Here is a 26791-nt window from a genome sequence, read left to right as displayed (position 1 = left end):
AGTCTCTAGTCCCACAGTAGGAAGCATTAATGTTTTTAAGATGTGCTCACCTCAAGATATTTAGTTTTTTTTCTTGACTTGACTAATTAAACATTGACCCATATTGAACAGCAATATTACTTTTGCCGTTTCCAGCTCTAATCCACAGAATTCTGAGACATGGAGGATTATATTGGTTACGTAATTGATTAATAGGTCGTGAAAGGATGTTCAGCAGCGCATTAGAGGACAAGAATCACGTTCGAGATCACGGGAAGGCGTTCGTTTTTAACGTAAGGGAAGCGGTGGGTTTGTCACTTCCTCGACCTCCTCTGCTTACTTTGCTCTCAGCCGCATCAGCTTATGCATGTCATACCAGGATTGCTCACCTCTTGTCGCCAGGTAAAAAGCCCCTCCCCTCCTTGCTCGGGTTTACTTGTTCCGTTAAGCGTGTCGTCGTTCTAGCACACCAATACGTCCACTGGCAAATAAACGCCGGTCTGTGGTCGCCTCCTCCCTCTTTTGCTCATCCTTTGTCGAATGATCGAATCGAACGTTCTCGAAGCTCATTGCATTCCAACGTCTGTTGTTACCGGTTAACTTGGCGGTTATGAATGTTTTGTTGTACTTGCGGTTTCATGTGTAAAACCAGTTACGGATTCATCCGATTATTTCAATTGCGGTGACCCGCATACTGAGGTCTAGCAATTCTGGAAACGTTTTCCTATTGTGAAATTCCTGTCAACAATACTAACTTGTTAATTCGATTGTAAATATAGAACTTCCAGAAATTCCCCGAGTCCCGCCGAAACGAACCACAGGCGGTGATTAAGGTCAGTTATGATCTAACGATTAACATATCTTTCTGTGTTTTTTTTTTTTTTCAAATCCATTCTAAAGATTGATCTCTAAAAGTACATTACTGGTACCGAGAGAAGTTTTTGTCTCCTCTGAGAAGCTTAGCAATCATTGCTTTTCATTATTGATATTACGTTTCCTGAACGCATCGGTATTACTGGATTTCTGACGGTTAGTACAATTAGGCCACAATCCTTCCATCACACTCAATCCAAGGAATAATAACTGACAACCTTTCCTGCATATGTCCTATGTTAGTGCTAAACAATGAAAAGAAACATGAAAGCTTCAAAGTTTTTATGGGGGATTTCGTTTTGCGAGGGCATTTCTTCCCAGAAAGTTTGAAATTCCATCCTTGAGAGATCGAAAAAACTAATGCAAGCCAGTAGAACCTGTTTTTTATTGGTTATTTTTTTGGAGCGCACAAGAAAAACACTAAGAATACTACCAGATTAGTCAACAATAGCAATCTTTAAGGGATGAGGGCAGCAAAGAATGTCGTGGAAAGTTTGATGAATGTTGTGGTGATGCATTTTTCAACACGGATTACAAAAAATGCTAGTTGTCGTCTCTTTTTCGAGAGTACAAAGTTTTTAGCTCTTTCCCTAATATCTCATGTGAGGGTTTGCCTTTTTTGGCCAACAGGGACATCGTGACTCATGGTCTTGTTATTAATTTTTTTCTGTACATATAAGATAGTTTTCAATTTCTCTTTGAATATCTCGTTAGAATGAGACTAGATAATGTATTAGTAATTTTGGGTAAGTAAATATATTTGTCGTAAAGAAATTACTTACGTCTGGAGTCAAACAACGGAGGTTGACGAGGATGTATGCGTTGCGTATGTCCAACGACTTTCGAGGGTATGTTTGATGTGCTACACCAGAGTACTTATTCTCCTTTAAAGGCCGGCACGAACTTATCCACCAAAAAGTTATAGAAAACGTGGTTGGCGTTGGGCAAAATCGAACCATCAACCGTGCAGACGTTGTATGTAGAGTGAATTTTTTTTACTCTCTCCTACACCCTCCCCCCCCCCCCCCCCCATAAAAAGGAGACTTCTTATCATTGTCATTGTCATCACATTCCTCATGCTACTTTTCGTACATTTCTTTTCTAGCATTTTACATATAAATGAAGAATATACGTATTATCCACAACAAATTCTGTTTGTTGTGAGAATTAAAGCAGTAACTCCAGAATAATTGATTGTTTCCCATGCAAATAACTTCAATTTTTACACGTTTCCAATAATTATAATGAGCTAAACGTCGGCCCCGAAGGCGCAGCTGTTGTGCATTGAACTGCTCAAGTATTTTCCAGCTCTTCCTTAAGAGTTCCGAAGCATCTCTCAATTGAAGAGGCACCCTGGTCGAACAGTGCACGTTCACGTATTATAATTCGGCGAAAATTCGGAATAAATTCCCCGTTCTCATTTCACTCCGTTGCGCACTTGAATTTGCAAATTTTCTATTTATTTTCCTCAAGGGACTTAAAGGACTGGACCATAGGGTTACCGTTTTGCTTTCGTTTTAGCTAGTAGTTATTTCTGTTACGATGCTCTTCAATTTTCGCAAAACCACTAATATCACAATCAGGCTGGGAATCTTCCTCATCCGCAACAATTTGACCAGGTGCTTAAGAAATCCTGAGTTACTTTATGAATCCATTTTGATGATTCTGCACGTTCATTCCAGAAACATTGCCCATCGACCAAATGACGCATGCAATATGCATGCTATTGTACAAACGGCTGAATTCTTCTTCGCTTTTTTTCCAGACGTTTTTGAAATGACTGGTTTTGATTAATATTTAGAAGTTTTTCTTTAAAACTGTTACCCGTTTGCATAGTGGTTTGTTCCCTTTTTAAATCGATTTCAAGTGAATAATTGCACGGTTAATCAAACCTTTGACTTTGAACTTTTTAAAATTAATTTGCCTGCCTTATATGTACTTTGCCACTTGATTGTACTTTCGATATTTAATGTATAATTCTTTTAGCATGCGAATCTCCATTGTCTATCTTTAAAAGGATGAGAATGACTTCATGTTCCTTTGTCCCTCTACAAAACCATTTTATCAGTAAATTATTAGCTCTTCTCTTATTTAACCCTTTTAATGTTACTCAGCTTTCCAAATAATAGCCAGGTCCCAGAAGGCTCGTCCATAAAAAAGAAAAAAAAAAACACACCGCGAATTGCTGAACCGCTGCTACTCTGGAGTTACGAACAAAAAATCTTTTTGAACGATTGCAAAGGATTATATTCTCCTCACTCTCAACAATCCTTTTTTTCAGATTGTTTCGGAATGTTTTAGAAGTGTTCTAGTATAATATAATGTTTTCAAATCTTAAGGCTTACTCTGATTACATTACTGAATAATTAATTGTATGTATATGTATTGAAGGTGTGTCAAAAAAGTGATAAAAAGTAGTGTGAAAATCAAGGTAGGATTTCTGCTTCATTTTCCTCAAGAACTGAAAACAGCAGTAGATATAATGCAATGTTTTAATTTTAAAAAAAGTTAATATTTTCTGTTGTATGGGAAGAACCCTTTGGGCCATTGCAGTATCATGCCTCTAAAGTCAATATAAAAAGAAATCGCTTCCATTTTTTTCCGAAGTTCCTGGAACTGGATTCAGTTTTGGTTTTGTTTGAAGCGCGGTATCTGCGTAGGTAACTTCCCGAATACTGTTTAACTTTGTCTATCTTGATTGCTTCGATGTAAAACATGTCGAGAGCCTCCATCATTCTGACTAGTACTTGAAAGTTTACTGAAACTTTCGCCATCTTGTCGTTACTGTAAGGGCGCATCTCCTGAAGCTCCGATAATTCTAAAAAGAACTCCTATTTGGTGGTTGTAGTGGTTTGAATGTGCACAAATTTGCTAAGGGATTCCTGCGACACTCTAGAAAAGCAGTCCTACAGTGTTTTTTTCCCGTAGGAGGTCTCGTTTTCCTCTTCGCGGTGTCAACGGCCAGCAGCAGTGCAGGTTACCGTAAGCTTCCTCCCAGCACGTATTGTACAGGCAGACGCACCATTATCGCCGCCTACAAATTAGATGTGATTGAGGCGTTGTTGACTCAAGACGAGCCGGACGGCCACCACCGCCACATATCTACAATCGATCTATGTCGGTGACATCGTGTACTATCCGTCTAGATCATTCCAGGAATGTCCACTGCATCTGCACCTACCTGTCTGTGTCCATCTGTTCTGATTTAGCATTGTGGAGAAACTACCTGTGGGTAGATTAGTTCAGCGCTAATGCTTCAGCGAGCACGAACTCTTAGACTGACTACGCGGTTGAGGTCAGCTGAAAACTTCCGCAAGAGACATCGTATGATGCGGTAACCTTTACCCTCTTCGTCACTTGAATTCAGTCTTGATATGAGGAATGGCTTTGCCAACACGCTATTTTATTCTCCGCTGAACTCTCGCTTCGTCATCGTGCACTTTCCGGCAGCGCTAAAGAAACGACGCGCCGGTTCCTGAAAAAAACTAGCCTCAGCCTCATGCAACGTTGCTCTTATCTTACCTTCTTAAGGGGATAGTATCATAGACATATAATAAGAGGGTGCAGGATCGAAGTTGCATCGAATTTTGCTGATAAAACTTCCAACATAAGTCAGCTGCCTTCATTTCTTTGTCTTCGATATCTATACATTTGTCACGAATAAGACATTCCTCTGGTCCTAGACACTCTTTTAAAAGCTAGCATTATGGTACTCAACTGAATCTAGATGTTTTTAACTTTTCAGGAACTAGGGTTTTTTCATCTCTTCTCGGGATACTTCAGTATCTCTGGGAAAGAAACTTGTGTCTAACATTCTGATCGTGGTTGTCTTCTCCAGTCATCCAAACAGAGTTTCCCTTAGGTTTTCTAATTTTTTTTACTTTGCTGAAATATTTCATGTGTGATTAGGACAGAATTTTTAGTATCACATATATTCTTTTCTTTCTCAAAATGAATTTTTCATCACAGGTTCACCCATAATTTTTGCGTCTTTCACCAGGTCGTGTTCCATTATCTCATTCGTTTCAAAAATGGTCCCATTTTCGCTGATATTTGATCACTTATGTTTTACGATTGTTCGTCTTCTAGCGGCTCCTTTACTCTTGTTGTGTTCTGTGATGAGTTTCAAGCTACTTTTACAAAGCTAGTCTTAAAAAGTGCAGCAACAAGTAGAAACGCCTAGCCGTCCGCCAGCACCGTTCAGACTGCTTCAATTGCCAACACATCTGGATCCTAGACCGTTAAAACCCTGGAAAAAAAGTTTTGCACCACGTTCTGCCCGCTCATGAGATGTGCAGTGAAGTGAGCGGCTAGCTCTACAGCTGTATTCTCTTCAGACACTTATCGAAGCATTCTCGGATGAGTCACTTGCCTCAACATGTAGTGCTTGTTCAAATAGGCGGCGTTTTGCATCGAGATTCCAGAACACCGGCGCCTCATGCTCCTTCCATCGTTCCGCTCACTTGTTCGGGCGCTCAGCCAGATCGTCGTGTTGCTCTCACACCATTTCTTGGTGGTCCCATCGCGAATTTATTCACATTTCTCTTTATTCCTTCTTTAAACTATCTCTTATCCATCACTTAGTAACTTCTGTTTCTCTTTTTCCTTCGGCAAGTCCATAACAAACCGTTTGTTAGTTCTCCACCGCTACCGTAGTGTTTCTCCAACATTCTTTTATCTTTCACTTGTCATTCCAAAAATTGCGTACATATGATGTTTCCGGCGGAAATGTAGGTTGTTCATTCATTCTTAAACGTAATCTAACTAGCCAGTTAACAGTACTTTCAGTTCCTGGACCGAACGCTCTTCTCTAGTTCCCTTTAAAGCATGTATTTATTTAGACTTCTCAATTTTTTTGCCGTAATATCTCACTGTTAACATCATATAGAACCATAAATTAAAAAGGTCCGTAGTTGTTTAGATTCACTTCCTAAAAACATTGGAGAAATATCTGAATTCTAGCTGTCTGATCACATAGTTTGCATATCCTTTAACTCTGTGGTCAATGCTACTAAAATGATATTAATAATTTTGGAAATATCTGTGCTGCAACTTTTCATGAGTTTCTAAATTTTCTTCTATTTCATTATGCTAGGTTTCTTCCAAAAATGCAGTCGCGTAAACACATCCCTCACTCTACAGTTCTTCATTTTGTTTTCATCGTGGCGCTCCTATTTTCTTATTTCTGTAAGAATATCGCAATTATTCTCTGCTGGCATCCTTTTTGATTGGATTACATGATTCGGAATCAATCTTATAGCGAGTTAATCGTACGAAGAAGAACGATTGGGTGAATGTGGAATTATGAAAGTTGTACAAGTCGTTTTTCTTGTTAGCGACCATTCATTCGGGATTTTCTTTGATGATGCTTTCTGAAGAACATTTTTTTTCGAAGAAGGAGTTAAAAGAGGACTAAGTGACGTGTTTTTGAAATATTGAGTGCATACTAGAAGTGTTTTGAGGTAAAACCATAAATATTCGTGCGATTGAAATGGTACAGAATTTTCCTTAAAATTTGTTGCTTCTGATTTCTTCTGATTTTAATTCATTCTGTTACTGCGTAACGATATGAACAATAATCGATTGAAGTCAATGATTTCTTTTTCCAATGCTCAATAAAAATGACTGCGTAGAAGTTACCAGGTCAGCTGCTCCTCTGAGAATCTGAAAAAAAAATCTTGCCAATGCTTTTCCGTATTATTCGAGGTTGACACGGTTAATCCTAAGATTTTTCATCTTAAGATTTCATTTTTCGTTGAACTGTTGTACTGGAACCTAGAACATACCTTTTTTTTTTAGAACGTAGTAACTGTTAGTACCCACCGATTTCTACATCCATTAGCAATAAAGGCTTACACTAAGAAATTTCATTTCCTTAGTAAGTTTCTTGTTCTAATTTCTGTTCCCTACATATTTTGCATGCACCATCACCTTTTTGTGACTATAAGGAACCTCCAAAACACATTTTTAGTCCATGGAGTAGTTGTACCCATTGTATTTTCAAGAAATTGAATAATTTTAAGTAGATGAAGTAAATATTAAGTGTAAATTGAACGTTACTTAAATAACATTCATTGACATATCAACTCGACTCGGATTCTGGAATATTTGACAATCTTAGCTATGATCCTGAAGTACTATTACTTAGCGAATAAATGAACGGTTTGCATTGCATTAATAAAAATTCATAGTCAGCTTTTTTCACCTCTACGAGGCTTCTTTCGTTCATCCAGATCATGGGCTATCGTGGCTTTTTTAGTGGATATCTCCACTACGCAAAACGGCAGTGGCTCACGAATGTGCTATCATATACTCCATTGGTAATATTTTGTTAATGTTTTGTTATTTGTGTAAGTTTAGCTGGTCTGTTTATATGATAACTTTATACGCTGTTATACGCCGTAGCTTTTTCTTCAGTAATGTGACACTCGACACTATTTTAATGTTTTTGCCAAATTGTTTACATCCAATGAGGATCCATCACACTTTTCGCGATACAAAATGCCTCCGGAGTCTTCAAGTAACTCCTGCTGTAGTAGTTTAGTATGAAATTCTTCGTAAACAAAAAACAAACAGTGCTCAATTGTAAACTTGTTTAACCTCTGAAACAAAAAGGATTTTCCCAGCTGCTGTTATCCGTCTATCTGGATCCATTTATCTAACTATATAGTCATTCACCTAGCTGAGTCTGTGTACTTATGTAGACTCATATTTGTTCAGATTTTTCTCTTCTGAACAGCGTCTCGAGCAAAACGACAGATGCAAAACGATTGGATTTCTTTTCAGCAGCTTTAAAAGTTTTTCACTGACAAGTACATGAGAATGTGGTGATCGAATCACGTTCACATCAAACCGCGATCGAGTCTCTAACACTCCTTTCGTTTTTTTTTTTTCTTTCTTTATCTTTCTCTCTACTTGTTGGCTTAAAAATATCTACCTATGTAATTTGGGACTGTTCGATGGTCAATTTGTGCTAAACAGCGCTGTCTACACAATTAGCATTTAAAAATTGTGGAAGTGCAAACCATTAAAAAATACAAGTTATTTCAAAAGAAAACGGAGTTGTTTCGTGAATCGTAACGTACCCTATCACGTAAGGATATACTACCCATTATTGCTTGGATACCATACCTTGCCCAACGTTCAGATGTCCTAGAAAAGATACTCTTTTGTTACTCTGCTAATGAAAATAGAAGAATAGAGATGAAAGTAGCAAAATTTAGAGCAAACTGGACATAAAAGTATCTGTAAAACACAAACTTAGGATTCCTGTATATTGTGGTAACTCTTTCTCCTCCATATGTAATCTTTTTGTAGCTATCAATTTCCTAAGGTATAGTTTTCCTTGAATTTGTTCTTTCTGCGAATTGTCCAACACTGGAAAAAGAAAACATGTGAAACCGGTTATCATGTGAGGTTTGCTAAAATATGAGGTTTATTCCCTATATATTCTTTCCTATTTTTCTACATACAACCAGGAAATCGCTTTTTACTTAACATTAGAAAATAAGACGAAAATAATCCTTTATTTCTCAATGATTTGCATTTCTCCGTATCCTGCTTCATACAGAGATAATTTCTGGATATTATTGCTATTCTTTAAATTAAGTACGTAAATTAAGTACGATTTGCTTAAACCTTTCACAATATTGGTAATATTGAGGTATTCCCATTTTATCCAATTGAACTTTGACCATTTTTGAAAATGGTATCTTTCTTCCAAGCTATTGTACATGTATTCAAGCAGATCATTTTTCTGCCTGTTACCGAATGAAACCGAACCGGAGAAATGTTCCAATACTTTGCACTTACAAACATTCTAGGTACTTATTATTTCGGGTGCGTCCTGTATCCAAGAGATGCGGAGGAATCAGCTCTTTGCTGCAGTTTTTTTTTTAAAGTTGGCACTTTTTGAGCACGTCTCAACTGATCGGCATCGCCTGTCCAGAAATCACGTTTCTAAGAGGACGTTTCTGCCCTCAATCCCTTTATCTCCAGTCTTTTTAGTGTTCATTCGATTATGTCCGCAGAATTAATCATGATTACTAATACCTGTAATCAATACCAAGGAAAAGTCATCACCATGTAGGCGCAGTGTGTCATCATTGTAACCATTCTATTTGTTATACATTGTTCTTCTTTACTTTAATTTCTGGATGGTTCAATCAAATGGATTTTCTTCTCTTGGGTGGGCACTGAATTGTGGTTGTTGGAAGAGTTTTTTTTCATATTTGAAGTCTACAAATAAAACGACATCCGGATTTATGTGAAAAACTCATATTCGTTCGTCAGAAGAATTTCCATATCTCCATATATCTACATACATACATGAACATATCTACATACATGTACATTCTCATGAGTGAATCAATAGTATTAGGCTAATAAATTCATAATAAAATTCCATCAACTCACCAAATCCACTGAAATATGCATCTTATTCAGATTTTATTTCTTTAATTTTATATTTTATTTTATTTTATTATTTTATTTTAATTTTATTTTATTTGAGTGACGTCTTTAGAACTATATTTCAAAAACAGCTCTTGGAGAAAGTTGCTTTGTTGGATTCTCTCAAACAGCAAATGACATTCTGGATGTGGTTTCCAGCTCCCACAGCAAAATACTCCAGGAATCAGATTGATCAGGATCTTCAGTCTGATCACAATGGCCGACGAAGTAACTCTTTACAGCTGCATAAGTAATAGAATGAAAGCGTGTACGACGAATTTTACTACATAGAAGAAAAAATTGTTTCGATCGACTAATTCCATCACTTTTTCTTTTTCGCGTCCTCATAACGTCATCGTTGATGTAAGGAGTTGCTTCATCGAGTGAACCGATCAGTGTAACACTACTGATCCATCTAATCTCTGGATTTGTAGGGAATGCCTCGTGTTTTCACTGTGATGTCTGTAAGCTACATACGTGGCGACCTCTGTTTAATACTGAAGGGAAGCAAGTTTAGAAATCTCTCAGAACGCTGCCATTAGATAAAAGCCGTACAGTAATGTGATCCAGCTTGAGCAAAAAAAACTGACTACAAATCGAAAAGGTACTGTTTCCGGTTTGGGGATTATTTCATTTTTTTAAATGTTAGAACAAGTCCATGTTCAATAGTGTCAGATTTGTTTACATTGATTTTCTTTCACTCGACATCGATAACGCAAGTTCACTGCTACATTTGCAATAATATGCAGAATCATAAGCGTTTCCATATAAAAGTTCAGGAGGGATTTATTTCATGGGACTTTTTTCTCATCTTCGAACTTTTTATTTATGTGCAGTCTTACAACTCTGAATTTTTTTTGTGCGAATTCGCAGATTTTAGTAACAATTTCTGTGTGCATGAACGGATTATTGAAAATTTTGGGTGGAACAATGTTATTACTAAATTTGTAGGGTCCCACTTTTGTCTCATGTGCTTTTTCTAAGCACTTCTATAACGAACCGTCTTTGCTTATTTGTGTGGTATACACTTCAATCACAAACTCACTGTCATCGATCATTTTTTCTTTCAGAAAATGTCCTGTTCACGGGAGGTTGAGATCGCATTGAAGTATCTTCAACAAGTGATTTCCTCACAGAGCCCACAGTTGATTTTAAGTAAGCTTGTTTCTCAATTACAAACCTTTCCTAGGAAAATTTTGGAGAAGAGGGGGGGGGGGGGTCTTTTTGAATAATGCTACAATCATGACTTATGTTTTGTACTGAAAATGTTCAGAAATCTTGTAGGGTAGGATTTGGTAGACGACTTGTGAAAGTTATGTCAAACTAAGTTTTTCTCAATTATTTGAATATTTCGAGATTTATTAGCTCGTATTTTTCGTTTTTCTTTGATTTAAAGGCATCACCCCACGAATCTGGCGTGGTGCGGACTTCAGGTGGGTTATGCCTTTACGGAGTCATAGATGGACGGAGAGAAGGGTGATTCCGTCCATTTCTTCCTAACTGCCGTGAAAAATGGCCTTTAAAGGAACCATTCTACTTTCAAAATCTAACAACTTTGTGTGTATGTGCAACAAGATGCATATATTTTTCAAAAAAGGCAGAAATCTCGCTCGGGAGCAAAACTCGGATTTCTGCTTCAGCTACGCCAAAACAGGGTCGAGTTCTCAAACTCTTAAATGATGCAACATATTAGAAACACTAGCTGGTAAACCTGTGGGAAAAGGTAGAGTTAGGAGTGTAGATTACGGAAATTAGCTTGACCTCGCTCAGTTCCTTCAAATCATCCTGTAAAACGGGGTTTGTTCCACCGAGATACGTGGGAACACGCTATGCTTACGCACGCGCCGCATCTACAACCGAGCGGTCGAGAATCAATGAGGTCTCCTCAGCAGCTCATTCAAATAAAATCAGTGAATTTGCTGCTAAGGGAACTAGAACGTGCACAAGGTGGCACGTTCTAACCTACCCCGTAGGAATTGAAGCATTTCTCACGCTGTTTTTCAGGACGCTCAGGGGGAATTGAGCGGGACCAAGTTCATTTCCGTAATCTTTTCTGAACCATATATTTGATCTCTTAGACCCATCATCGTCAGCTTCATGCATTGCCTTCAGGTGATTACTAATCTTTGATATATTTTGTTCAGATAGCACATCAGCAGTATTCGATGTTGTATCCACAAACTGTAACCATAAGGATAAGCAACTTCAGGTATTATCTCAAATTTAGCCCATCGAGGAGTCCTTTAGCAGGTTGATTGCCGGTACTGCTGAAGGACTTCTTTCTCTTCCTTTCATTTGCTTTACGAGAAAAGATTTCAGGCTGCTCTTGTCCAACTTTTACGATGTACAGATCACGATTGCATTCGCGCAGACGCAAAACCAAAAACTCAAGAGATTCGTGATGCTGTTGAGAAACTCTCCGAGGTCGTTAGTCACTCGTTTACCGCATCCTTTGTTCTCGCAGTACTTTGGAATAATAATGCACTTTTTCTGTCGAGACGTAAGGTCTTTAGTGCTGTGAATTTCCTCCTCGCCTGTTCCTTCTTTTCTTTTTACAATCAAGGGGATCACGTTTAGGACCAGAATTTGCATTTCCTGCTGTCTCAGTACCCTCTTCCTCATTTCAGGCTGTAAAAAGTGGTTCAACAGCTACAGATGCCAGTGTAAGTGGCACGGATACGCCACCACCTGCATTCGATACGGGAAAACCTAAACAACACAGGGACCCAGAAGTACCCAATGCCGATAGTTTCAAGTCAGCGTTAGACGAAGAACAAACACTCGACGAATTGCTGAACAAACTCAATTTGAGGTGCGCACCCGTGAATAGAGTTCTGGAACTCTTTCTCCTTTTTTTTGGAAAGCTTTTCGAAAAATTAAAATGATATATTCCAGAAAGGTGCCAAAGTTTTCACCAAAGTTCCCAGATTTGGACACAGGAGATTCTGACGATGATTACGCTATCACGACAGACGAGAGAAAAGAGGAACGAGAAGAGAAACATGGACAAAAAGTTGGCTTATTGCTTCTGTGTATTTTCAATATGTTCCTTTATTCCTGGAATGTATATTCCGCTGCCACTTAAAGGCATCACCCCACGAATCTGGGGTGGTACGGATTTCAGGTGGAGAGTTCCTATACGGGGTCGTAGATTATGGAGAGGAAAGTGGTTCTGTCCATTTCTTCCTAGTTGCCGTAAAAAAAAACAGCCCGGAAGATGCGGCGCGTGCACAAGGCTGGCGCGCTCCAATCGAACTCGTAGGAAATGGCGCGCCGGAACGCTCGAAGTCGTATCTTCCGGGCCGTTTTTTTACGGCAATTAGGAAGAAATGGACGGAATCACCTTTCTCTCCATAAACTACGATTCCATATAGGCATAATCCACCTGAAGCTCGCACCACCCCAGATTCGTGAGGTGATGCCTTTAAAGCGTCGTTGTCATTTAATAACAAACCTTGAGAAGAAAAAATTGGAAATGTGTAGATAGAACAAAAAAAACTAGATTTATTAACAAAGTTACTTCTTTCGTTTACTTCCGTGAGTTGCATAAAACCTCTCAGGAATTTTAATTCGATTCTTTGTGAGGGTTTTGAACTTTCATCACTCCACCCATCTCTTTCTGAATTCTGGAATTCCTAATCGCTAATCTTTACAAAGTTCCTATAATGGCCAAATTAAAGTGTTTTTTTTGTGAGGAATCTTCTATGATGCAAGCACTTTAAATAGTCCGTTGATGATAGGTTTTCCAGCTGTGCGAGGAAGAAGTTCAGAAAATGCCAGATGGTACGGAAGTGCGTGTGAAGAAAACTCGAACAGTCAATGTTCAACAAAGCAGGAAGCATGTAAGAAAGCTATCTTTCAACTTTTTTCTTAGCCTCTACTTCTTATAATTAGCTGGGTATATATCACGATGAAGGCATTTGTCGGTGAAATCTGACATTACCGTATGACCCATTGAATGGTGAATGAAAATAAAGGACTAAAATGTAAGAAGGAGAGCGGAATATTCGACAAGGAAGAAAGTAATTGGGGACAAATAAAGAACTCTTAGAAAAAAAAAAAACGCAAATTTCAGCGTAGAATAGGAGCATGAGAGAATGCGATGAAATTTTTTCAATTGCAGTAATTAGATGAATTACGTATTCAAATCAACTCATTCTTGTTTTTTTGCGAACATATTCTTTTTGCTTCATAGGTGACAATCTCCAGCCGTGGTGGCGGTACTCCAGGAATTACGCGACATTTTACTGACGGGAAAAGTGCGATGGAGGAAGATGAAGAAATGGAAGAAAGTGACTTCTTTAAGCGAGATCCTTTCGATAGGTTTGCGCATTTTCATGCTTCACGTTGAAGAATTTTCTGTAGAATTTCTCTTTCATAATAATTACATATTCAGATTCCGAGGGAGACATCCACCGGATATGGAATCCATTGAATTGGCTACACCAGGTGTTTCCCTTATTGTTTGTGTTTAGATATTACGTAGTTTTTCTGTAGTTTATGGCGTAATAAGTCTTTCCTTTAGGGTCTTTTTTGCATATGCTTGTTCCTTGCGGGTAAAAAACCCATTTTGCAGTGCTCTTACTCTATATGCCTCAGCATCTCGTGTTCTTTTTATTATAACAATCTACACTAGCCATTTGCCCAGATGTTTAGCAGCAAATACAAACAAATAGTCGACGTATACGCTTTCTGTAACGTTAGCAAATGTGCATTATGTAGTTCTCAAAAAAAAAAAAGATATTTAAGCTCACTTCTTCTAGGAGCTGGTCAATCGACAAAAACAAAGAGTGTTGAAAGAACCAGCGAGGTCTCTCAGTCAGTAAGTGAACGAAAGGAAAGAGACGGACGAGTTCTACGGGAAAATGCTGCTCAAAAATTAGATAGCTCTGCACTGACAGCACGTCAGACGGATACCTTCCAGGTGAAATTATCCATCATCTCAATAAAAAAAATGCGGAAGAATAGCAGTATATCAAATCATTTGTTAAGAAAACGTTACTGTTCGAAACGTTCGTGATGGGGAAGTGTTGACACAACTTTTGTGTACACCCCTTTGTTTCGTCTCGGTTCAAGAGGTTTGCAACAATCTGTCATACGTTGAGAAGCAAATCCTCGATAGCAAACGCGGAAATTTCGGGATAAAAATATGAGGAGATTTGCACGTCTCAGTTCCGCTTGTTTCCCAAAAAAAGCTGTGTTTTTCTGCTATTTTTTGGTTCATGAAAAAATTCATGAAGATTCAGAAGTTTGAGTAGTGCATTTCTTTTTTATTTTTAAGAAAACGACCAAAATTGTTATCGATCCTTATTTCGGCTAACGTTTCGGCACACACGCTTTCTTGAGAGCCTGAAAAATCAAAGACACGCGTCCCGCCCCGCTGAAACGCCTCCACGCTTCACAAGATAGGGATTCATGGAGAAGTGTCGTAAAAATAACGTCTAACTAACTTTTAGAATGTGGTATTAATCGAGTAGATGACGTAACAGAACGTACAAAAGGAGAGTTGCACCTCAAAAGAAAATCTTCTCGTTCGTGCGCGTATACCTGACATTTCCTGGAAGTTCAGTTATATTACTTGTACATTTCCAAATGTATGTAGATTGTAGAATTCTATGGTCCATTCGGAGTAGCAAAAAGGAGGTTACTTCCAAATAAACATGAATTTTATAAACATAGGCGCTATGTGCAAAAAAAAAAATCACTAAGCACATTCAGGGCTCGCACTTGCTCGATCGAAAAGGGGAGGGCACGTATGAGGAGAGCAGTGTAGTACGTCGTGGACCGCTTGCCCTAGGACCTCAACCTGTTCTTCCACCTCGAAAACATGTCGTAGAATATATGCAGGTAACGCTGAAAGTCTCGTTTCAAGCACTGAAATCTACTCTCCATCGAGCACCTCCATGCATCCAGAAATTCAAACAAAAATATTGGAACACCTGCAAGAGAATTATAATTTACAGTTATATTCACAGTTCTTTTCTCATTACATGTTTTTGCCAGTTATGGTTTTAATGGTGGTATGTTTCAAACGAATTTTTCATTTACGCTTGGTCGCATATGTGTCCACTAGGAATCCTTGCTTTGCAACCGACAACTCGCTGTGATTTCTCATTCTCGAGACGCTCAAAATACCAACGTTCCATCAACGAAAATTCTGTGGATTTATCGTTGATTCATGTCCTCGACAAATGTGCGTTTTACTGAGGCATAACTCTTATTTTTCGCTGGCACTTTTCTTTCCTTGATATCGCGAAAAAGGTAGTGCTATCAGGAGGGAAACCGCAGCTTTTTTTTTTTGCTACCAAGAAATACGCATAACTAACTCATTAGTCTCGAAAAAGCTTTCACAATGTTCCGTTTGAAATTCGCAACTCAGATTTGATGGGAATTCTCGAAACACTACGATGTTCTACTTGTGAAAATTTGACTTCTGCTGCGAAGTAACGCGTCCCTTGTGGCCTGCACTCGCTGGCACCTCTTTCCTCGCTCTAATCGTTGTGATGCTCGAATGAAACCACTGCAAATAAAAATAGCAATATTAAGGTTGATGAGAAGGGTGTTATGAATCAGGTTGATTTTCATATCTTCTTGTCCCATTCTTTAAGAGAATAACCAGACCATTTTAATTATTTTTTAGACTGTCACTACGTAATTAAATGTGGTTGTGACAACTCAAGATCTATTGAATAGTTGAGCCTATAAAAGTCGATTCCATGATCTGTTGTCCTTGAAGGAAGTTATTTTTTGTACTCTATTTAAAGGCATCACCCCACGAACCTGAGATACGGCTTCAGGCGTTTTGGCGCACTATTTTCCACAGGGAGTTCGACTGGAGCGCGCCAGCCTTGTACGGCGCCGCATCTTCCGGGCCGTTTTTTACGGCAATTAGGAAGAAATGGACTTAATCCCCCCCTCTCCGTAGTCTCCCATCCCGTATACGAATACTCCACCTGAAATCTGCATTACCTTAGGTTCGTGGGGTGATGCCTTTAAATATATTGTGCCCCGCAGAATGTTATCTAGAAGTTTTATCTCGCTTAACGACTTGACATTTCGACAGTCGTGCAAAAGTCAGTATTGTTAGATGTATATTTGATCGCAGCAGAACGAATGGGGTCCTTAATTGAGAGGTTGTGCTGACGTACTTCGGCTAGTAACTACCGATACATCAAATTAAGATTGAGGTGGAATTTTTAAAAAATCATCTACTACAAGTAAAAGAGTTGTATTTAGAATTTTAAACGTGTGGTCCTCAAACTATGTGAATACGATCAAAATAAAGCAAAATAAATCTTACAAAAGTCCAACTCAATGATCTCAAAATTGAGTTCTATTGCGTCCAATCTTTTATATATAACCATACATAGAAATTCTGGGATTTCTCGGAGGAAAAGACTAGAAGTTATCCACCGTATTTTTTTTGCGTCATCTATGTATTTGCGCACTACAAGCCGCTATCAAAGTTTATATCCACAGTTTTTTCTCTCAGTTCTTCTCTTCCACTTCCTCGAATGATTGCCAACTTATAAACGTCTGGTTTCTGTTAGAGCACTGATTAACAGAGGAGAATACTTTATCCGGGTCTTCTTGAACCTAATTCTCTGGCTTCTTTGCGTTTCTAATCGTTACAACCTGACAATTTGCAGACATTCGGCAATAAAGAGAACACAGACGTCGAGTTTTTCCGGGGAACAGCTCTCTCATCCTACATTACACTGAACGACAATCTGCGATTCCATGAGGAGCAATTCCGAAAGAAACTGCAATTTGAGTTCTCTTCTGCAGGTATGCGGGAACTTCCCTTTGACTTTTTCAGCCTTGTTGGATTTCACTGGATTGCATGTATGCGTTCGTGCAGTTTGCACGCTGACACTTGTTCGGATTAGATTTCTATTAAGAAGTTCCTAGCGGAAAGAAGTCAGCAGCTGCACAGACTGCATAGACACAGTTTTTAATGTGGCTAACTCAATGCATCGAAAAGCAATACACTTCCAAGCGACCTCGGGACGCTTGAGGGGAAAAATTTGAAGATTTTCTCTTTGTTTTTAATTTTCTACATTAGTCAACCTAGCTATCATAGCTATCAACTTAGCTATCCTCTTTTTCCAATGATTTTGTCTTCTTCGCATACAAAACAAGTTTCTGGAGCTCCTTTAGCACACTTTTCGGCTCAGCTGATAACGAAGAAAAGGAGGTTTCAAGAAGTCCGTTTTCGAATTTAGTACGCAATTGTTTTGACATTTCACATGGATACAGCTAACATCCTTAAAAACGAGAGCGTTTTATGTTAGAAAACGGTCTAAACATATTCCTCAAACGACAAGTAAGAGGTAATGAGGCAGATCCCTTAGCTAATTTTTATTTTCGAGGACCATTTCTATGCATTAGTTTCTACATGGATTATTTTCCATTTCAGCCATAACATCGGTATTTCTCGAAATGAAAAAATATTATGTACCATTCTAAGTCATCTTCGTTAAAGAAAATTTAATTCTACAAAAAATCACCTATGAAAAGCTCGCTTGATGTAATTTATTAAATCTATCGTTTCTGCTTAATTCAGCCAAAAAACATGAGAAGATTCCCCCGAGAATTCTTTTCTGACCCATACGGGAACATTAAAGTAAGGAGAGTCACAGATTTTCGATCACTGTGTTTTCATGTTTCGCTTCCAGAAGTAACGGGTTATTTTTAGCTTGGTAGATAGTCGAAAAAAAAAACCACATATCAAAAAAACATATCTCGGGAATGCCTCGATGAAGACGAATTACACTCGATGGCCTTTGCGGCGACCGGTCTGGAAGTCGCACTTGTGCGCGCGACATCGCAGTAGCAAAATCGCACTTCGCAGCGATTGCACACGCCAGCAACATTAGTTGATCCGCGTTATCACACGCATATTACATCAATCACCCAAGCGTGTATATCTGTTCACGCCATATGTTTTGCGGCTATTCGTCTGATCAGGATCACAATCCGTATTCGGTGCCAATCGATTGGTATCTTGGTACTCCAGGTAATTGCTACGATTTATTTTTTTACACTTTGTTAACGATTGTACCTGTGGATGAAATTCGTACACTTCTTGTTTTTTTTTTCCTTTTTTTCCAGAGTTTTTCTTAAAGTAAACATTGATTCATTATGCTATTTTTCACCGCGTAAAATGTTGACTATTTCTTGCTTTTATTTGATAATGCTAATTAAACAAGACGGATCAAGGAGAATAAAAATAAATAAATAAATAAATAAGAAAAACTTCTGCGACATGCCTGTTATACTGAATCTTTGGTGGTCTACTAGGTATTCTCTTAATAATTCTTTGCTTTTCTTTTCTTCAGGAACCTCAAGAGTAACCCCTGATTTTGCCAACCTCGCTGGACTCCTCCAAGATACCGACTTGGGACCTTTCCAACTCCCATCAAGATTTGCGGACGAGGAGGAAGATGTAATTTGAAAAATTAACTGTTCTCGGAATCCAGCTGGGTGCGTTTTTCTGTGGGTCTCATAAAAACCCAATCTCAGGATAACCTCGCACCTCCACGCGCAATCGATTGGTTGGAAAAGCGCGCAATCGCGCACGTCCCAGAAACTATCTGTACGTTGGACGCCTCAGAGTACCTTGTAATGCGAGCGAGGGAAGATCTATCGAAACCTCCCGAGGTGAAAAATGTAGTCCAAGACTACAGAAGGAACCACGAAAATTGCTCATGTTTAGGTTCGAGGTGGTCCGCGAGACGCGTTAATTGTCCATGCGACTGAGCACAATTCGTCTGCACTTTTTCAAGAAGCATTCCTTGTCACTTATCGAACATTTATATCATCTCATGATCTCATTAACAAACTCATCACAAGGTCAGCTTCTCAAACGTTCATTACTGTTCGTGTCGATCAGATCAACGACAGTTGCCATGATATTCCAGATACGTGTATATGTCTATGTCGGGAGATCGGGCATCACAATCAGCAGCTCGACTTACATTTTCTGTACTGGTACGAGTAGTTGATGAGCTGACAAATTACGAGTTGAGCGAAGCACTCGTGCATACTGTCACCTCATTCGTTTACCGCCTCATTCACGAAGGAAATCTGACCTTCGCTAGACTATTGAGGTAGTTTTTTCTCCGTTTCCGCTAGCCTTATACACAACGAGAACTTCTGTTATCTAAAGTGTTTTTTTTTTTCGGAGAACTTCGTTCCAAGTGAAAAAAAATGCAATCTCCAGCGTATTGTGACTTTATCGCCTAAAACGATACGGATATTTTCAAACCTTGAAGAACCAGTCTCCTTCACCTTTCACGAACAAACGCCCATTGCGGGAGGTTCTTTCTGTGGCTTCATGCACGAACAAAAGACGTGATTCTTACGGGTCACTGAGACTGTTTTTATCTTCTTGATCGCATGAAAAAACTGATTTTCAGGCAAAGGGGAGCCGGGGGAAAGATTAGTGCATTAGTTGTTAGACGGCGTATGAAATATTTCATTTTTCATTGACGAAGAATGTATTATTCATGAATTTCATTAATTTATGACATTCTTGGAGTGCTAAAAGGATGCAAAATGTACAATACGTGCCAGTTCAATGCATAGTCGTAGTTTAACGTGTGTGAGCATATGATTTTAGTGATTTTATCATTTGGTACAAACATTTAGCAACTCTTACTTGTTTGTCTTCCCTCTTTTGAGTTGACGCCCTTGCATTTATTTTTCGTACGCTGTCTTTCTCTGCTACTGCGTAGCCACTGAAAAAACCTCCGCAGTCATTTTGAATAAATCCTGATTGTAGAGCAAAATTACGAGAACAATTCCAAAGGTCCTGTACAATTTCTTGTGATTAGCTGAGAGATTTGTTAGTTGGACGTTTGCAATATACTATCTCCAGAGACACTTTTTAACACTCTCGAGTATCGCTGGTAAAAATAACTAGTAGCAATATTCACACTAATATTCCTTAGCCCACAACTACGTCAATGAAAAAGTCTTACAGGTCTTATGTTTATTTAAAAATGGGTAAGACAGAATCTTCTTGCTGGATTTGGATTGCACGGGTTGTAGAAATGGTATGTAAGAGACAAATAGGAAAACAACTCTACCCTGTAACACTTCTTGAAATAAATTCTAGAGAAATCAATGCTGTTTCAGCATATTTTCTTTGAATAGTTAAACAAGCAATGTCATTATTCGAAGAATAGATTGCTGTTAATCTCGTTCCAGAAAACGCCTATTAGATCGTATAGTCACACCAAAACCACTTCCACCAACCTTGTCGAAATTGACGCCACCTCGGAAGTACGTTCACTTTTTTAAACGTAGAAACTTATTTGTAGGGGAACATTTCATGCAAACCTTGATAACTTCCCTCTAATCTAATCCACATTTTTAGACCCAACACAATTTTCGACTTTCGCTCGTCTGATGTCGCCTGCCAAATGACATGTATCGACTCACAATTGTTCCACCTTATTGAGGTTTAGTTTAGAATAGAAAAACCCATTAGACTAAAGCGCAAGGCACAGTAACAGGAAAATAATAACACCGAAGGAAGGTCTGGTACTGGAGCACCAGAAAGGACGATTTGTAGGAGTCATCTAGGCTGCCGAAACAGAAAAGGACTAGAATTACGATTTGTACATACAGCGCATGTATACTTACATTAGAAATTTCCACTTAAGGCCTAATAATGAACCACGAATATTAGGTACGACATCATTGGACTGAATGAGACCAGACGAGACCACCAATGAAACGTATGAAAACATATGAAACTGGAGAAAAATCGTTCTCAAGAACATGCGACAGTAGAAGAGCTGGTGGGGTTGGTGTCCTCATCAACATAGTATGGCAATAAACATCGAACTTCCGAACAGCTAACGACTCGAATCGGGCGTCTGGGGATGGAAGACGTGGTTCAACGCTAGCTTTAGCTATCTTCGTCGCTAACGCTCTAACATCAAGCTAGAAAAACCTAACTAAGTGAAAGCTCTTTATATGTTGTATGACCTAGAGAAGTTTACAGAGAAGTGTAGCTTTTACAGGGTCATTGTTGGCGATTTCAACATCAAAACTGGGCCAGAAGAACTCCTGAGGAACTCTACATTGGGACCCACAGCCTGCAGTGGAATGAGCAAAGGAAGAGGGTATCCGAGTTTATCATGGCGACAAACACTGTCCATGGAAACTCACAGCTCCAAAAACGTTCCTCTCTACGCTGAAAGTGGGAAGTCGCTCCGTGGAAGGCACCATAACAAAATGGTTCATATCATCATCAACAAGAGGGTTGCTTAATGTATGTCGCTGGTACACGAACGTTCTACATGGTATCGGACAGTCTTCTCTTTCAAGGAAGATTTTTCATCACACCAGGAGACAACAAAGTCGCAAAGTTCAAGAAGAAAAGCCTCAGAACTACCACACACTGCTTGCGAGGTTTCGCAGGGAGGCGATAAAGAAAGACCTCAAAGAGGGAAGTGCAGCAGTGTTGGTAAAGCTCCAGAAACAGGAAAGAACATTTATTTCCGTCGAGATTTCGCCAGTTACTAGACAAAAATGACTGCTATGAAACCAAAATGGAACAATAGTTGCATCGAGAAGGGAATGGAGAAAATCATCCACGACTTCTATTGTGAACTTTTGTCAACCATCTCCACCTGCCTCCTCACTATTTGGAGGAAGAAGGATATGTAATTGCAGAGGTTCTCCCGTGTAAAGCGCGACATGTTATCATGCCAGTAAGGAATCGTACGGCTTTCGTTCCTGATAGGATAAGATCTGAACATCTGAATAATCTTCCGCCGGTTCTTATCATCACTCTGGCGAGGCTCTTTACACGTTACCTGTCTTTGAAACTCATAAAGGTATCGTAAGAGTACAAGATGCAGCTGTGTCTCACTTTCATCGACTTGAAGAAAGTCTTTTCAGTTGAGACGGAAACGGGCATGGACCTTGGACAACCGTCCCTACTCGGTAAAAAAAGGTACTTCGAGAACTGTACAGTAACTTCAGGACCGGAATTCACCCATTCTGCAAGAACTTCATCATTGACGTGAAGTGAGGGATCCGACAGGGTGATACAATCTCTCCTAGAATATTCACGGCCACTCTCGAGAGAGCTATGCGAAAGCTGGAGTGGGACGACATGGGAGTGAAGATTGATGGTAGGCAGCTACACCATCTACGCTTTGCTGATGACATTGTTCTAATAACATCTATCATCAGACAAGCGGAACGAATGCTGACCAAATTGGACAAAACGTGTGGATGCATCGGTCTTCAAGTGAATCTGAAAAAGTCGATGTTCATGCGGAAGGGATTGGTCTCGGATGCCCCATTCACGGTCAACGGAACAAACATATTTGTATGCACCAGCTATGTTTAACTGAGTCGAGAAATGAACGTGAAGAGCGACATGATCCCCCAGCGGGGCAGAAGGAAGCGAGCGGTTTGGGGAGCGCATCGAGGATGTAGTGAAGAAGACCAGAAACACCCGGCTCCGCGCCCAACTCCTCGATACCATCGTACTTCCTGTATTGACCTATGCGTCAGAAACCTGGGAACTTCACAAGCAAGAAGAAAATGCGGTGAGCGTCATTCAACGCGCAAGAGTGATGCTAGGAGTGTCCCCCTTCTAACAAGTGATAGAGGGGATTCGAAGCTCTATGCTATGTTAGCGATCGAAGATTAGAAACGCCGTCGCATTTGCTAGTGAAGTAAAAGAATGCGCCAGACACGTGATGGGTTCAACGGCAACCGCTGAACCAGAGCTGTGAGCGAGTGGGTCCAGGACGATATTAAACACACTACAGAAATTCGCCTACCCGGTGGTCAGATTTCGTCACAAAGTCCTTTGGAGAAAAATCTGATGCTCTTTGTGTTTCCCAAATGGAGAAACAACAGGGCAACTCTCGCATGCGACAGAAAAAAATGGAGGAATTACTATCAGTGACAGTTAATATGACATCAATCCAGATAGTTTCGAAAATCATATCAGGGAATTTTAATTGCTGAATAGGACTTCTAGATGAAGACTTTCGTGTTTGGTTAAGTTTTGCTTTAAAAGATGCAGTGCTTAAAATGTGAATGACCAGAACGCTGACCTTGCTTTCTGTTCATTGCGCTGGTGAAGAGTTCCAACGTTTTGAGATATTGTGACACAGAATCGAATTAAAAACAACGGGAAAAATTTTAGATGGACATTTCAAAGCGTTTTGTTGCGGAGTCGACTAATACGTGCAGTTAATTAATGGCCATCTTTCTCCACTGTTTTACATTAAGAATGACCCATTTGCGTTTAATATAATAGTGTTTGCATTCCTACCCTTCATTTCAGCCATCCGAATTACTGTGGTGGTCTCAAGAGCAGGATGAGTTGAAGAGCCCTAATTTGGTAGCTTTCACGGAACATTTTAATAATGTGAGCGAATCTTTTCTCTTCTTTCGACAGTGGCCCATTTGCATTTCTGCATATCTACCCAGCTATATTTCCATTCTGCATTGAGGTGTAGTGAAACTACTCATAAAAATATTATAGGTATCGTTTTGGGTTCGTACTCTAGTAATAACTCCATCAAATTCTAAGGAAAGGGAGAAGTACATGCTGAAGTTTATCAAAATAATGAAGGTTGGTGCAGTTTTTTGCTTTTAATGTTGTTATTCTATCTATTGGAAGATTGTACTCTTCTCTTCGGTATCATTCTATTGTTCCACCATAGTAATTTTGAATAATTTGTTCTATTCATCTTCTATTCTTTCACAATTCCATCATTTCAAACTCTAATAAACTTCAGTTTATCATTATTCCAGAAATAGATTGACAGTTATCTTTTCGTTAGTGGTCACTAGAAATTGAGAAGGGGTGGGAAATGAATTGGAAGTAAATTCGTGTTTTCTTGTAAAATAAAAAAAATAAAATATAGAAAGTAAATAAAATAAATCAAAATATTCAAATGGTTTTCATTTGCTCAAAGTTTTTTCTACTGTTCTTCACTTCCATAAAATTCTACTTTGAATTATCAGTTGGATAAATTTGCCTCCTTTGCTCAGAACATGTACTTTCCTGAGGAAGAACAACTTCCAGCTTTTTTTCAGCAACTGCGGCGGCTTGGGAACTTCAACTCATATTTGGCCTTGTTGTCTGCACTCGTGTCGAGTCCTCTGGCTCGTTTGGATTGGAGTAAAGCAGTGACCGATGCGTTGAAGGAGCATACTGAAGTGATGGACACCGCTCACTCCTACAAGAACTATCGTGTTTTACTTCAACAGGCTGCTCCACCAACAGTTCCCTACATGTTAGTCTGCACTAACTTCTTTCTATTCTGCAAAGAAGGAACGTCAGGAGGTTAAATGTCGCCTCCGGGCAGTTATAGAGCATTGCTGTAAATGTTCTTCCTGCCGATCTTTCCATTTCTGGAAGCAGATATGTTTTTCTGTAGAGACCTTTAACCTCTAGCCCACTTCTAGAAGTGATTGTTCTGTAAATTGTAAAACTGACACTGTTGGCTTCAAACAATAATATTTCGGAAATACCTTGCAGAATTTCGTATAGCACGTTAAGAGGGATATTCCAACCCAATTCGTCGGCCATCATTTATTTTATCTAATGAAATTTTTTCTAGCGGTGTGGTCCTGCAGGATCTCACATTCGTACACGCAGGAAACGCTGATAAGCTTCCAAGTGATCGATGTGGAGGTCGTCGCGGTTTGATCAACTTTCTCAAAAGGTGGCACCAATACGCGATTCTCGATAGCATTCGAAAAATGAAACGATGGTTCGTTTTTTTTTTTAAATTTCTTTTCATATTTGTTCACGAAAGCTTGCAGTAGGAAACAAACATACATATTATCATTCCCTATAGTGAGTTCACTCGTAGAATGCGACAAGAGGTTGAGATGGCAATTTCCTTAGTGTTAACGGGAATTTTTGACGTCGCTTTATTTTTATTTACCGTAGATTGTCAAAAAGTTTGCCCGCTTACGAACAACTCGACGCACTTGCACTGTTTGCTTACTTCACTTACATAGAAATAACGGTTCACATTAGAATATAACTCACATTTTTTCAAAAATGCACTCCTGCATCAATCGTAGTGAAATATGTTTAAATGATTATTAAACGTCCAATAAAAAACTAACACTTTTGAAATCCAACGTTTATTCACATGAAACTTCCATTCATTTTAGTCTTTATTTCTCCTTGTAACTCCTAATATTAATAATTTTCTCGAATTTTCTGTTGGTCCTTCGACTTGCGACTGAACCCATCGCTTACAATTTCTTGAGAAATATCCCAACTAGTTCTCTTTTGACAACTGCTGGCAAATCTCTGCGCAATTTCTTCTAATTACTTCTTCTAACAACATTTTCTCCCGCATATTTGCTTCCATTGACGTCAAAGATCTGTAAGTGGCTAATCCAGAGAATGAGTAAGTGTTCCTAGAAAGGTGAACATGTTCCTCTGAAGTATTTTCTTCTGCATGAATGATGCCCAAAGTATTTGCTGTTTTGGGCGGAGTCCTGGAAAAGATTAGCACTAATCCTGGCTTCCGTTGCTTGTGTAAGACGAGTCTTAGCAGTGTGGTGAACCGGTCATTTCGTTTCGTTATCGAATGGAAGCCGTACACTAAAGCAAATCGTGGGCGTAGCGGGTGAGTGGGAAACAGCAGCTACGTAACAGTAGTGACGAATAAGAAAAGAGTAATCTCCTGACTTTTGGGAATGTTTAATAAACAGGATCATACCCAAGAAATTCTTTTAATGCATGAAGATATGTGTTCTCTGAAAAATATCTTCCTTCTTCCGTCGTGTGGGACAAAAGAGGGCAGAAGTAACATTCTACCAATATTCAAATGACTCCTCCTTCCGTTTGGAACCGGTTTTTCCAGTGATTGAGAACACTATTCGTTAAAAAAAGGCAATCTCGACATTCCAGAAAAATCCCGAGTCTGTGCAAAGCCGTGAGCGACTCAAAAGCTGGGAAGTAATCGAATATACGGCTACTCTAGTCTTAGGAGCTAAGAATAAGTCTAAACAGTAACAGTAATTTAAAGAGGATTGTGGATTTTCGAAAGATTTTCCTTTGCTTTACGAAAGCTTACTGTTTACAAGCTAGTTTCATAGTTTTGTGCACAGTGATGTGGCGCTGAAAAGGTGCAGCATAGTTTTTTGCAAGAAAACTAGCATAGAGGCGAAAATAACTTCTTTACCTTAGGTAATATTTATTGCATTCAGACATCGTTAACAATGAACAAACAAGGTCCATCGATAATGTTCGGAATTTCCTCCACCAAACCCTTTCGCGCAATTCATCCAATGTCTGTTTCAGGAACTACGACATTACGCGGGATGAGAAGATCTTGTGCTTCTTCGATTCTTTTTCAACTTTTTTGACTGAAGAAGAGACTTGGGCACGATCACACGAAATCAAGCCTCCAAATCGAAAAAAGCCATAGATTTTCAATTTATGTCCTCATTAAAGGCAACGTTTAGGGAATTT

At 39.1% G+C, this 26791-nt stretch overlaps 1 protein-coding gene across 2 annotated transcripts; it reads left to right on the top strand.

The window, feature by feature from the left end:
* Positions 1 to 206: 206 nt before the first annotated feature.
* Positions 207 to 26747, top strand: RB195_026270 (uncharacterized protein; the record flags this gene model as incomplete). 2 transcript variants are annotated; one of them, XM_064214753.1, is made up of 25 exons in its annotated part: positions 207 to 381; positions 445 to 560; positions 768 to 812; positions 10374 to 10458; positions 11448 to 11512; positions 11623 to 11727; positions 11931 to 12115; positions 12199 to 12316; positions 13053 to 13145; positions 13499 to 13626; positions 13700 to 13752; positions 14067 to 14227; positions 15022 to 15150; positions 16953 to 17091; positions 18645 to 18751; positions 18829 to 18966; positions 19022 to 19158; positions 19227 to 19415; positions 20518 to 20592; positions 20687 to 20771; positions 23630 to 23713; positions 23831 to 23920; positions 24388 to 24587; positions 24915 to 25067; positions 26621 to 26747. In XM_064214753.1, 25 exons carry the CDS (start codon positions 207 to 209, stop codon positions 26745 to 26747), a joined length of 2982 nt encoding a protein of 993 aa, XP_064070634.1. The 2 variants fall into 2 exon arrangements, with proteins under 2 accessions (XP_064070634.1, XP_064070633.1); XM_064214752.1 differs by lacking the exon at positions 445 to 560 and having other exon boundaries at positions 207 to 284.
* Between the last annotated feature and the right edge of the window lie 44 nt (positions 26748 to 26791).

Source organism: Necator americanus, chromosome X (genome assembly GCF_031761385.1).
Source record: "Necator americanus strain Aroian chromosome X, whole genome shotgun sequence".
NCBI lineage: Eukaryota > Metazoa > Nematoda > Chromadorea > Rhabditida > Ancylostomatidae > Necator > Necator americanus.
This window is presented reverse-complemented; position numbering and strand designations above follow the sequence as displayed.